A 14,643-nucleotide genomic window follows, 5' to 3' on the forward strand; every position below is an offset into this window, starting at 1 on the left:
TTCCTATTTTCATCAAGTGATTTTAAATCAACGAAAATGTGTTAGGTGCAATTCTCTCCCTATCGGGCTATAACAAACCTAGGTGTAGAGAGAGGGTCCTAGCCTGTACCTCACAGCCTAGGGCGAGCCACAATGAGGATGGTTAAATTTGACAAGTTGCAGGAAGGCAGAAATGCCATTCCCAGTGTGCTCCCCTGGGGCCTGGCCAGCCTCAGCCCCGGCTGTGGGCAGTTCTGAAATACCAGGAGCTGAATATATATTTGTAAATTCATTGAATTACATACAATATTTCCTGAAAATTATTTATAAGTTTCAAACTGTATTTTAGGTCAGATTATATATACGGCTTGTTTTACAAATTTTACACTCTATAGTTTAACAGGCAAATTAATCCAGGGTGGGGGCTCAAGTGTGATACATTTTAGCCATCCAATTCTTTCATATTTTGAAATGGACCTTATTTCCATTCAGAAATTCAGTTCTGTAACACACTTGTTAATCTCTCTACTCAAGATGGATGCTCAAGTTTAAGTTGAAATTCAAGTTTCAAATAGTCCTCATACCACACCATGCTGCTCATGCTCTAATGGCCACGGTGTAAACAAAAAGGTATGGACAGCCACAAACTGAGGACCGCATGGTGCCGCAGAGAAAAGACAGAATACACAGGCCCACAGGGTCTAGAGTCCGACACAGGACTCGACTCAGCCGCCTTCCAGTTCTGTGACACTGTACATGTCCTGGCTTCTCGGGGCATTACTTTCCTCATCTGTAAAAATGGGGTGTGACAACACTCAGTCTGCCTCCCGTGAGTATCATGAGACAACATGAGCCACAGTTTGTAAAACATTCTGTAAGCTATACAGCGCCAGACAAATATGTTTTATTAGTCTCAGCTGTGAGAATGGAACTGGGAGCAATACACTTTAATATTTAATGCTAATAAGAGCCTTTGTCTCAGATTATAAAAACGTGCATAAATAACAAAACATCCATAGTAAAATAGAGTCGCTCCCATGTTAACCTGAAATAGTGTGAGATTTATGCTTTAAGAAAAACTCACATGTAAAGTTATCAACCCTAATCTGGTAGAATGTTAAATAAATCAATGGGATAATGTAAACTGCACTGATAAGAAAGCCACCAAAACCATCAGTGTTACTGAAATTAAGAACAACCAATAAAAATTGTAATTATGTTAAAAAACGTACAGTTGGGCAAACCTACCTTCCAATTTGCCAGTTTTTTAAACTCTATAATTTTTATAATCGCTCCCATGAGAATACCTAGAAAAGAAAATGTAGAGTTGAACACAAATTTAAGGCACGAGAAAGATTACTCAGGTTTAGTATTCTAGAGAAACTGTTATTATGTCTCAAAATGGCTTTTATGGATTTCTGTAAGTTTTATGTCTGAAAACATAAAAATGGAAATCAGTGTGAAGTTTGAAGAGTTATACGAGTTTTTTTCTCACTTGCATCTCACAAAACATAAAATAATGAAGTCTACAGAAACCTGGGGGAAGAAAAAGCTTTATAAAATAGGACCCAAGGATAGATACATATATTTTTTTTTTTTACAGAGCCAGAGAGAGAGCCAGAGAGAGGGATAGATAGGGACAGACAGATAGGAACGGAGAGAGATGAGAAGCATCAATCATCAGTTTTTTGTTGCAACACCTTAGTTGTTCATTGATTGCTTTCTCATATGTGCCTTGACCGGGGGGCTACAGCAGACCAAGTAACCCCAAGCCTGTGATCTTGGGTCCAAGCTGGTGAGCTTTGCTCAAACCAGATGAGCCTGTGCTCAAGCTGGCGACCTCGGGGTCTCCGAACCTGGGTCCTCGCATCCCAATCCGATGCTCTATCCACTGCGCCACCGCCTGGTCAGGCAACACAGAAGATTTAATCTCTCTCTCTCTCTCTCTCTGAGAAAGAGAAGTATCTACTCGTTCCAGTTAGTTATGAAATTGATTGCTTCTCATGCATACCTTGACTGCGGATCAAACCAGCAACCTCAAGGTCCAGCTGGTGACCCTGGGCTCAAGCCAGCAACCTCTGGGTCGAGCCAGCAACTCTGGAATCGTGTCAAGTGACCTCAGGTTTGGAGCTGGTGAGTTCAGGATCATGTCGGTGACCCCATGCTGAAGCCAGCGACCTCAGGTTCCAAGCTGGTGACCTCAGTGTTCAGGTCAACACTCTTGATTGCACCACCAGTGGTCAGGCTTACATCCACCCATTTTCAATGTGAAATGGGAGAAAGCTTATAAGCTAAGTTTGCCCCTTATCCCAACCATTTTCAAAAATGACTCCAACATCGCTTTCTCGGACTCAGATGGCAGTTCAATGTAGAGCATATAGTTAGAGATAAAACCCCAATACTGAAAATAATCTAAAAATTCTATGAAATTCCTGGAACAAAACAGACCATCTAAGTTCAGGCTTGTTTCCATAAAGCTGACAGGCTCATTACTCTCTCACAAAGAACCTACCAAAAATAATTCTCAAGGAAGCATCACAGGTACAAATTATGATCGCTGTGTTACTCATTAGATAAATGATTTTAACCCTGTTGGCCCATCAGAATCACCATGGAGCTTTCTATAAAATAAAGACAGCAGAGCAGAACTCCAGACCGACTGAATTATAGCCTCCGGTTGGGGGCGAGACAAAGCAAGCCTGAAGACCAGTCATAGACACTTAAAGACAAAGACTCCCCTTTCCCCCATCAACTCCAGAAAGCAGAAAGAAGAAACATACCTTTTTGGGAGGGATGCGAAGACAATACTAGAACACAGAGTTTATTAGGAAAAGGAGCCGCACTAATACTAATTGCCATGGGGAAGGAGGGACTTGAGGCCAAGAGAAGAGATGGGCAATTTTAACTTTATAAACCTCTGCTATTTAGATTGTTAGATATTATTAAAACAGTAATAAAGTTACCCTGGAAAAAAAGATTGGCCTTGGCCCTGGCTGGATAGCTCAGTTGGTTGGAGCATCATCCCGAAGCAAAGAGGTTGCCAGTTCAATCCCTGGTCAGGGCACATACAGGAACAGCTTGATGTTCCTGTCTCTATCACTCTCCCTTCCTTCCTCTCCCTCTCAAATAAATAAAACAAACATTAAAAAAAAAAAAGATCGGCCTTGGTCAGATGGCTCAGTGGTGGAGCATTGCCCTGGCGTGTGGATGTCCTGGGTTCAATTCCCAGTCAGGGCACACAGGAGAAGCAACCATCTGCTTCTCCACCCCTTTACCTTCCCTCTTCTCTCTCTCTCACTCTCTCTCTCTTCCTTTCCTACAGCCATGGCTCAAATGGTTTGAGCAAGTTAGCCCATGTGCTGAGGATGGCTCCATGGCCTCTCCTCAAATGCTAAAAATAGCTTGGTTGCCAAGCAACGGAACAGTGGCCTCAGATGGGCAGAACATTGCCTGGTAGGGAGCTTGCCAAATGGATCCCAGTCCGGGCGCATGTGGGAGTCTGTTTCTCTGCCTCCCTGCCTCTCAATTACTTTAAAAAACAAACAAATAAAATCAAACAAACAAACAGAAAAAACAACAAGACAAGCCAGATCTAAGCTAGAAAGGGAGTCAAGGACCATATCTGCAGATCAGGAGCTGGACAGTCACTTGCCAGATGGTAGGAAAGCACTGCTTCTACCCCCTCCAACTGGAGTTCCCCAATGGCTTCTTTTACCTTATCTTTTCAAATCGGGTATACACTTTAAGGAGTTTTATACAAATTTTTAGTAAGCAAAGAGTTCATGAATACTTTATAAGTGTTATAAAGAATACAAAAATCCCTTTTGATGAGATCCCAAGCCCTACTCTCATCTTAGTTCTCTCTCTTCCTGTCCCAAGGTAACCAACCACCTTAATAAGTGTGGGGAATATTCTACCAGGCTCTTCTGTATCCCTTTACATAATTTATATTTAACCATACAGTCCTGGTTGTGTGTGTGCGTGTATAAAGGCACACCTGTGTGTATTTATATAAGATTTATGGTGTTGTATCTTTCTACTATTTGCTATTTTGCTCAGTGTTAAATTTTAATCTATATGTATTAGTAGATCAGGGATTATTACAAGCATATCTGCCATATGACTTTTAATAGCTCTATTGCGTAGCATAAAAATGCCACAGATTGAATAGATATTTCTCCAAAGAAGATACACAAATGGCCAACAAGCATGGGAAAAGATGCTGCACATTAGTCTTATGGAAATGCAAATCAAAACCACAATGAGATACCTCTTCATACCCACTTACGATGGTTATAATAAAAAAATGCGGGAAAAAGTGTTGGCAGGCTATAGAGAAACTGGAACAATCGTGCATTGCTCATGGAAATGTAAAATGGCACAACTGTGGTGGAAAAACAGTTTGGCAGTTTCTTGAAAAGTTAAACTGAGTCACCATAGGACTCAGGAATTTCACCAAGACAACTGAAAACATACTTTGCTACAGAAACTTGTACGTGGATGTTCATTAACAGCATTATTCATAATAGCCCAAATGTGGATAACAACCCAAATGTCCACCAACTGGTTAATGGATTAAAAACTGTAGTGTAGCCTGACCAGGTAGTGGTGCAGTAGATAGAGCATCAGATTGGGATGCAGAGGACCCAGGAGGTTCCAAACTCCACGGTCGCCAGCTTGAACATGGGCTCATCTGGCTTGAACATAGGTTCACCAGCTTGAGGTTGGGGTCGCTAGCTTGAGCACGGGGTTGCTGGCTTTAGACATGACCCCATGGCCGCTGGTTTGAGCCCAAAGGTCACTGGCTTGAAGCCCAAGGTCACTGGCTTGAGCAAGGGGGCACTCGCTCTGCTGTAGCCTCCCAGTTAAGGCACATATGAGGAGCAATCAATGAACAACTAAGATGCTGCAATGAAGAACTGATGCTTCTCATCTCTCTCCCTTCCTGTCTGTCTGTCCCTATCTGTCCCTCTCTCTGACTCTCTGTCAAAAAGATTGTGTATACACACAATGGAATATTATACAGCAATAAAAAGGAAATGAAACCATTAATTCGTGCTGTGATGTGGATGAAAATATGCTAAGTGAAAGCAGCCAGACACAAAAGACATTTTACAATCCATTTATATGAAATGTCCAGAAGAGGCCAATCTATAGAGACAGGAAGCCAAAGGAAGGGGAAAGGGGGAAATGGAGAGTGACCACTAACGGGTAGAGGGTTTCTTTTTGGAGTGATGAAAATGTTCTGAAATTAGTGTTGGTGGTTGCACAACCCTGTGACTATACAAAAAAAGCAGTGAATTATACACTTGGAAATTGTGAAGTTCACGGTATGCGAATTATATTTTAATTTTTTTTAAAAGTCACATTTAAAAAAAACTATTCCCCCAATGATGGCAGTCTCCAACTGTTTGCTGTTAACAGTAATGCTGCAAAGAACATGCTTGTGCGTGCCTACCGTGTACGAGCACCCTACAGCGGATCCAGAGACAACGAATGGCATGAGCTTTCTTATCTAGGAACATGCTGCCAAATTGTCCTCCAAAGTGGCTGTCTCTGAAAATGTTGCCAAATTGTCCTCCAAAGTGGCTCTACCGCTTCCCACCAGAGCAATCCCCACATCCTCACCAACCTTGGTTAACCATCAGACTGTAAACATTCCTGACAATATGGTGGGCAAGAAACTGGACTTGAAGGGTTCAATTTGCATTTGCAGTCAATCTGCCTTTGGTAATCGTTCCCGAATACTAGGAAAGCTGCACCTCTTTTCATGGTTTCAGATTTCATTAAAGCTAGTGTTTTTCTGCTCTATTAAAACCTCGATTTTCTTTTTCCCTTGTATACCAAACTTTAAGACGATGATTATAATTACATATGAAGTAGTAACATTTGAAAATCAGTTAATATTCTATTGCCTAAACTAGTTTTTATATTACTATGCATGAGGCACTAGAAAACTCTGTAAAATATGACATTATTAATACTATCACTATTATTATTATTGCTTGAGTAATCCTTTGTAGATGTCCTAGGACTAAATTATGGGCAGCATTAAATTGGCAAACTATTCTTTACCTCTTGATTGAATTCCAACCTTAGGAGAAATTAATTTTTACCACACAACTGGCCACTAGATGGAAATAATACCCTAAATACAATTTTGTACATTCCTATCAGTAAAAAGAATTTTAGCACATACCTTCAAGTCACAACTGCTTTACTATAAAACAGTGCTACTATGTTAATATATTTTAAAATATATACAAACAATAAAAATGATAAAAAAGTGAGGTTAAAATTAAATAGAAACATAACTTCTACTATTTTCTTTTGCCCCCCAGTGGATCTTCATGCACACACCTCACTATGGACACTACCGGATTAAATAAAAACACAGGGTGCAATTAAATGATTTGTTGAGCCTCTTCTCCCAGAATTTGTCACTTTAACTTATTTCTAATCCTCAAGAGAATGCTGCAGGGAGACTCAGAGAGTTTAAGATGCTTATCTGCCCTGGCCAATTGGCTCAGTGGTAGAGCATCAGCCTGGCATGTGGAAGTCCTGGGTTCGATTCCCAGTCAGGGAACATCAGAGAAGCGATAGTCTGCTTCTATACCCCTCCTCCTCCCTCTTCTCTCTCTCTCTCTCTCTCTCCTCCCACAGCCATAGCTTGATTGGTTCAAGCAAGTTGGCTCCAGGTGCTAAGGATGGCTCCATGGCCTGGCTTCAGGCACTTCAGGCACTAATATAGCTCAGGTGTTGAGCAACAGAGCAGCAGCCCCAGATGCACAGAGCATCACCCAGTAGGGAGCTTGCTGGGTGGATTCCAGTCAGGGTGTATGTAGGAGCCTGTCTCTCCGCCTCTCCCTTAATAAAAAAGAAAAGAAAAGCTTATCTGATAGCTCAGGGCCAGCAAGTGACACTGGACTGACTACGGTCGCCCAGGTGCATCTTACCCTCTCATGATGCTGGTCTACCATTACCACTGTAAAATACCAGTGTTCCTGATGATTAATGTCACATAGTAAGAGCTATAATGGCTGCTGCCCAGTCACTTTGAGCTCCTTGTGCTAACAGACCAGTAGGCCTAGAAATAGTAATGATTGACCCTGATCAACATGAGGACACAGATTTTCTACTACATAATGGGGCAAAATAGAAAGAATATAATTACTTATTTAATACTTTTTAATCACAAATGATTTATTGAAAATTTGTTAGTGTGTTTTGTCAGCTATAGTTACAGAACCAAGTTATGCTACAACAAAGTAATTTTGAAAATCCAGTCCTTGATTCTGCTACTTAAAGTAGATACTATTCCAAAGATATTCCAAGAGACAGAAGACCAGCTAATAAGGAGGGAAGCAGTACCTCAGGGCTGTCCATCTGTCTGTTTTCTGGGGGAAAGGCTATTTTAATGTTTTGTTTTTAAAGTAGCTTACTTCAAAGGCATAATATTCCTTACCAATCTGCAGAGAACATTTTCATGATGGAAGAGGAAATTTATAGAAATCAGTCCGAATACAACAGGTTTCAGAATACAATTTTTTTTTTTTTACAGAGACAGAGTCAGAGAGAGGGATAGATAGGGACGGACAGACAGACAGGAACGGAGAGAGATGAGAAGCATAAATCATCAGTTTTTCATTGCAACACCTTAGTTGTTCATTGATTGCTTTCTCATATGTGCCTTGACCGTGAGGCTATAGCAGACCGAGTGACCCCTTGCTCAAACCAGCGACCTTGGGTCCAAGCTGGTGAGCTTCGCTCAAACCAGATAAGCCCGCGCTCAATCTGGCAACCTCAGGGTCTCGAACCTGGGTCCTCTGCATCCCAGTCCAACGCTCTATCCACTGCGCCACCACCTGGTCAGGCAGAATAAATAAATTCTTTAACAACCTTTTTTCTTTGAAAATTTAGACTACCTCACTAGTCTGGCATATCTGGAAGATTTAAGCATAAAACACGGCTTAGAGAAGATAAAATCCTGAGCCAAGAGAAGAAGACCATAAAACTAGGAAAGTCCAAGCAAGACTCCAGGCAAAGGCCGGCAGTTATTACACACGGAGCACACGCTGAGCTAATGGTGGCAAAGTGGCAACATGATGTTCCAGGAATAAATTATCACCTCTGATTCATGTTTCCAGAAACACAGAGGCTAAAAGCTTGTGCTAGCCCTCTTCCTTAGACTGCAACGGCCTAGAAAGTCCTGTCTAATGAAAGCATTTTGTCAATCTGACAACCAGTTTTGGCCCCGGCCTCTAAGACAGCCACTCTAGTACCAACACATGAATGTCTATTTCTCCTCCAAGAAAATGAAGCACCAAGACTCAGGGAGGTCACCCGAGGGACACTTTCAGCTGCATCAGCATCGGACTCTTAGGAGTTTAAAAAGTAATGAAAACTGTTATAGTTAGAGTCTCCCTTTAAGTTTCCTTTTAAAAAAAACCTTTTTATAACAAGTACAATTAGAATATAATTGCTTTACTTGCTTTTTTACAGGATTAACTTCAGTCGGTAACTTAGGAACAAAGTGGTTTTTCCCATCTTCCACTCAAAACACACATCAACAAAAAGAGCACTAATCTTAAAAAAAAAAATTAAAAGCCTTTAGTCAAACAAGAAGGAATTACTATAACTAAAAGCACAAACATAGTTAAGAAGGTTATGCTGGGAGCACTTTTGTGTATCCTATTCACTCAATGATCCAGTCAAATCTAGTTATGTTATAGTTTTTCTGTCAGCGGTATTCAGGCTAAATAAACCTTGGCATTGGGAAGTCAAATTTCCAGCCCTTTCTTAATCCCATTCTGGCCTTCCCTTGCTCTATAAATAAAGTATGATTGTGTGTGTGTGAGGGGGAACAGAAATAAAACCATTCTGTTTTTTTTGTTATATACAACAGAGAGTGGGCAATATAATTATTTCATTTTCTTTCCTTATAAATTTCAACCCAAAATCTTTGAACAGTGAATCAGCGCTATATGGCCAATGAAAATATGTAAACTTAAGTAATTTGTGGAAAGAGTAATAAAAAGAAAAGAACAAAAAAACTATATAAACTCAATTTAAGTCAAGTCATCTAATCAATATGTATATGTCTATAAAATGGTTTGGAAGGAAAGGAAGCATGATAAAAATGGTTGGAATTGTCAATGGAAAGGATTTCTATACAGCTGTTTAATTGTGCAAAATATTTATTTTCTTAAAGAGGCCCAAACTACAAAATATCATAAAGTATGGAAAGTATCTAAAAGCTGTGAACAAGGGCCAAAAAAGTATCTTTAGAACTTCATGTTGATATTATGTTTTTATAAAGAATAAAAACATCTTGAGTCTCATTGGAAAATACAGTAAAATATAAGGGAGAAACATGCTTTTAGAGTGCAGATAAGTCCTTTTCAATACCAACAATTTCTTAGGAACTCGGAATGTTGGACTGTCACATGAAAGACCAGTAATGACTCTAAATGACTGTGGACTTTGTAACTTCTGGCCAGAAGACGCAGGTTGGGAAAGTTTATCTCTGGAAGAATGAAAACTTCATTTTCTCTAGCATTTTCATCTAAATTCATTCTGGCACAAAAGTTGGAAATTCTTGAACTGGTGAACATCTCAGTATTTTGCTCCAGTAGTACCAGTTCTCCTTCAATTTACATATCTTTATAAAATGCAGAACTATTTTAACAGCTTTGTCGGCTTTTCTAACTTCTATCCAAATGTCCTCTAATATAATAAAACTACTTCCTGATTCCAGCACTTTCCCTGGAAGTGCTCTTAGTGTTCCAGTCACGTGAGTTAGCAAATGATCACTGAAAGCAACACTTACAATCCATCATCCCTCCTGAGACCTGGTTGTACAGGCTACAGTTATTTCCGCAACATCAGCGAAGAAAGGAATCTTGTATTCGGAGAACGTCGGCTGACGCCCAACACCACTCCCCTGCCCTGCCCAGTTCTGAGGAGGCCGTGTGGTTAGAGTTCACCTACAACTTCTGGGGGAACCAGGGAGAAGAGGCCACCTTCCCCACTTGGCTTACTGCAGTCAAGACAGTAAGCTTGAAGCTGTGAAGACTCACCACCTGGAGAGAGCGCGCCCAAGAGTGAAGCCAAAACAAAGGGAAGCACTATGGGAAGATGGAGAAAAAAGGAGTCCGGGCGGGTAGGCCCAGCTAAGTCTGAGGTGAGCACTTCCTGGTTTTGTGAGGCAATCAGTTTGCAGCTCCACCCTCTCCAGTTTATTTTCTTTGAGTCAATTTGAATTTATTTTGTCCCTTGAATACAAAGAGTCCTATCCTCTAGCAGTTAGGCTGTTTTTGGCTGCAAAGAACACCTGACTAAAAATGGTTTAAAGGATAGATGTTTATCATCTGGTATAACAGGCAGCTCTGAGACAGGTAGCTATCATTCAACGAAACAAAAATGCAGCCAAGAATCTAGCTTCCCATCTGTGCTCCTGGCAATCCTTAGCTTTCTGGCCTTTGTCTTTGAGTCACAGGGACAGCAAGATGGCTACCAGTGCTCCAAGCATCCCATCCTCATACAATAGCATCAGAGAAACAGAAAATTACTCTTTTTATCCGAGAGGAAAATATGTTCCCCAAACCTACCACTGAGCACCCTGTCCCTGGGTCTCACTGGCTGAACTGGATTTCCCACTATCTTGCTGCCTCCTCCCCACTTTGGCAAAAGAGAAGGAAATTATTATGATGGCAAAGACCACTCTTGACTTGGATGGGGCCTGTCTTCCTTGAGCACACTGTGGCAAGACACCTGATCAAAACGAGGGCTCTATTTTCCAGGAAGAAGGGAGGAAATGGCTCTTGGGTCGGCAACCAACAACGTATGCTGTAAGTCCTAACACGGGCACTGGTGCTCACAGACCTGCAGTTACCCAAATATTCCGGAGACAGTGGAGAACCTGACATTCCAAACCTACTGAGAAGAATCATCATTTTTGCCTGACCAGGTAGTGGCACAGTGGATAGAGCACCTGACTGGGACGCAGAGGACCCAGGTTCGAAACCCCGAGGTTGCCAGCTTGAGTACGGGCTCAACAGCTTGAGTGCAGGGTTGCTGGCTTGGGCATGGGATCATAGACATGACCCCATGGTTGCTGGCTTGAAGCCCAAGGTCGCTAGCTTGAGCCCAAGGTCACTGGCTTGAGCAAGGGGTCACTGACTCGGCTGAAGCCCCCCTGCCCTCCCCCTGTCAAGGCACACATGAAAAAGCAATCAATAAACAACTAAGGTGCCGCAACAAAGAATTGATGCTTCTCATCTCTCTCCCTTCCTCTCTGTTCCTGTCTATCCCTCTCTCTGTCTCTGTCACACATACAAAAAATCATCATTTTATATAATTTCCATGTGCACAGCACCTAAATACACACCATCTATATTTATTATTTTTAGTAAACTATGAAAACTGCAACACGCCTGACCTGGCAGTGGCACAGTGGATAAAAGCATCAGACTGGGACACGGAGGACCCCGGTTCAAAACCCCAAGGTTGCCAGCTTGAGTGTGGGCTCATCTGGTTTGAGCAAGGCTCACCAGCTTGAGCCCAAGGTCGCTGTCTTGAACAAGGGGTCATTCAGTCTGCTGTAGCCCCCACCCCCATCAAGGCACATAGAAGAACGCAATCAATGAACAACTAAGGTGCCGCAACAAAGAACTGATGCTTCTCATCTCTCTCCCTTCCTGTTTGTCTCCATCTGTCCCTCTCTCTGTCTCTGTCACCAAAAAAACAAAAACAAAAAAAAAAACAAATAAAAAAAGAAAACTACAACACTATAAATTCCTTGGAATGGCTTTTTTAAGTCTTTACTGAATGCCCCGGAGTAACGGGTATTAGCTATGTAGGTTATTTTCAACATGCCCAGTATCAGGAAAAAAATGTTAATGAGTGATCCTCCCATTCTTAGAGCTCTCAGGCTATCTTGTTAGCTGAGGCTGTTAAGACTCTGCCAGGATGTGCAGCTCAAGAGCCTGCTAATAGAGAATAGGAACCCTTTTGAACAAAACTATTTCCATCTCTACTGAAGATCAATACTGTACAGGGGTGCTTCTTCCCTAAAATACAGCATCACTGGGGGTCATGAGGCTTAAATGAGATGGCAACGTGAAAGCTCATAGGCCAGGCCCTGGTACGTAGTGTTGTGAAGTCCAGGAAAAATATAGGAGGGGCCGAACCAGGGCAATAGCAATACAAGTGGTGACAGGGAAGGAGGATGAACAGAGGCTGAGCATTCACTTCCAGAGCTAACCTAAACCACAGCTATCTTGTGAAAGAATTACTAAGTTTACTAAACAAGATCTACAAGGCAAAGAAAATAAACTTAAAGCATCAGCGGCGATAAGAAAAAATTAAGTATCACCAGACGGCAAGTGGAAACTAGTCCAAGTAACTACAATAATCTGATGAGAGCTTTAGCTGAACTTAGTAAAACCTCACTTACTGTGCCTGAAGCATCCCCACCCACATCTTTATCTTGATCTCAAGACTTACTGAAAATAAGGTCTCTGCTTATTCCTCCCCTAACCACTTCAATGAACTGGTATAATAGCATCTGTTATTATACCAATTCATTCGCTCTAAATAGAAGCTAATTATCTTAAGAGTGAATTGCCACAGGAAACAAAAGAAAGAAATGTGAGGGAGAATGGAATGCTCTCTGGACTCCAGACCTGACTCTGACATTAAGGAGAGAAATTTCTCTTTTCTAAACTGTAAAATGAGAGCCCCTCTTGGCTGTAAAATTCAGTGACACTGAATTAAAGTGTCGATTACTTGCCTTCGTTCAGTTAGATGTCAGCATAGCCTAGTGGCCAAGATCAATGTGCCCCAATGTGTTTTAGAAATAGAAAAGGCCTTTGAGCTGTATGGAGGGGCTTCTATGTGACTTTTATGAGGTCCTCACCTGTAAAATGGGATCATAACATCCTCATGGCAGGTTGCAGTGAGGATCAAATGAGATCAGGTATGTACCACATCTCTTGTGGTTTCTGGCAGTAGAAGGCACTAAAAAAATGATAGTTATTGCTACGGCTTTTATTACAGAATCATCAAGAAGCACTTACCTAAAGAAACAACAGCAACGCTCTCTGGCAAGAAATGTAATCTGTATCGAATCAGTAAATGCACCAATATGATGCAGATAGCTGTGGGAGAAAGAAGACATTGTTATAACAGCCCTTTTTTTTTTTTTTTTACAGTGACAAAGAGTGAGTCAGAGAGTGGGATAGACAGGGACAGACAGACAGGAACGGAGAGAGATGAGAAGCATCAATCATTAGTTTTTCATTGCGCGTTGCAACACCTTAGTTGTTCATTGACTGCTTTCTCATATGTGCCTTGACCGCGGGCCTTCAGCAGACCAAGTGGCCTCTTGTTGGAGCCAGCGACCTTGGGTTCAAGCTGGTGGGCTTTTGCTCAAACCAGATGAGCCCATGCTCAAACTGGCAACCTCGGGTCTCGAACCTGGGTCCTCTGCATCCCAGTCAGGCGCTCTATCCACTGCGCCACCGCCTGGTCAGGCTATAACAGCCCATTTTTAAATGATAAACACCAAGTTCAAGGCAATAGTTACTTCTGGAGGGCTGCTAGGGAAATGAACAACTGTCAGTGACACCATAAACTTCAGTGGTATTTCCATCTCTTATTTCTTAAACTGGACATAGATTCATAGTGTTCATAAGATTCTTCTCCATACTTCTTTACATCTGAGAGTATCAGACATCTAATTTTTCCTAAGCTATTAAAATTTATAAAGCCATTTAAAATTATTCAAACTTCTCCTATTCTGAGAAATGGTCCTCAACTTTTTTGAAGTAGTCATCAACTGGAAAACTCTAAATAGCGAGGAGTAAGTCCGTCCATAAAATCAATCACTTTTGGCCCTGGCCGGTTGGCTCAGCGGTAGAGCGTCGGCCTGGCGTGCGGGGGACCCGGGTTCGATTCCCGGCCAGGGCACATAGGAGAAGCGCCCATTTGCTTCTCCACCCCCGCCCCCCCCCCTCCTTCCTCTCTGTCTCTCTCTTCCCCTCCCGCAGCCGAGGCTCCATTGGAGCAAAGATGGCCCGGGCGCTGGGGATGGTTCCTTGGCCTCTGCCCCAGGCGCTAGAGTGGCTCTGGTCGGCAGAGCGACGCCCCGGAGGGGCAGAGCATCGCCCCCTGGTGGGCAGAGCGTCGCCCCTGGTGGGCGTGCCAGGTAGATCCCGGTCGGGCGCATGCGGGAGTCTGTCTGACTGTCTCTCCCCGTTTCCAGCTTCAGAAAAAGTACAAAAAAAAAATAAAAATCAATCACTTTTATATATATGTAACTACAACAGAATAGGCTAACATGAAGAATTTTGCCATCAGGGTGATTTGCTCTTTCTTTACACAGAAGGAAGTGAGGGTGTTTCATAAACAGAAGTAAAAGCTTTGGTTTGTGATAAGAACGTCAGAGACCTAAAGATGGGGCCCCTGCTCTCCAGGTAGGTACTGGGGTGCCCACTAGTTAAGGGTCCCCATGAGCCAAGCACTGCACTGAGCACTTCCAAACGCTGTCTCCCAAGATAATCCTCTGTCCCCAACGCTTCCCTTCACTAGCTATTATTACCATCATCTCCTTTGATTCTAGATGAGAAAACTGATGCTCAGAGGTCACTTGACTGAAAGGTG

At 42.2% G+C, this 14,643-nt stretch overlaps 1 protein-coding gene across 3 annotated transcripts in view; it reads right to left on the reverse strand.

Moving 5' to 3' along the window:
- SLC9A8 (solute carrier family 9 member A8) overlaps nt 1-14,643 on the reverse strand; it is a 62,650-nt gene that overhangs the window by 39,223 nt on the left and 8,784 nt on the right. For 2 of the 3 annotated variants that reach the window (XM_066387532.1, XM_066387530.1), the window contains exons 3-4: nt 13,059-13,139; nt 1,228-1,286 (exon numbers count right to left, since the gene is read on the reverse strand). In XM_066387532.1, the coding sequence (XP_066243629.1) occupies nt 1,228-1,286; nt 13,059-13,139 (140 nt within the window). The remainder of the gene's footprint in view (nt 1-1,227; nt 1,287-13,058; nt 13,140-14,643) is intronic. The other variant, XM_066387531.1, reaches the window with a different exon arrangement.

Source organism: Saccopteryx leptura, chromosome 5 (genome assembly GCF_036850995.1).
Source record: "Saccopteryx leptura isolate mSacLep1 chromosome 5, mSacLep1_pri_phased_curated, whole genome shotgun sequence".
NCBI lineage: Eukaryota > Metazoa > Chordata > Mammalia > Chiroptera > Emballonuridae > Saccopteryx > Saccopteryx leptura.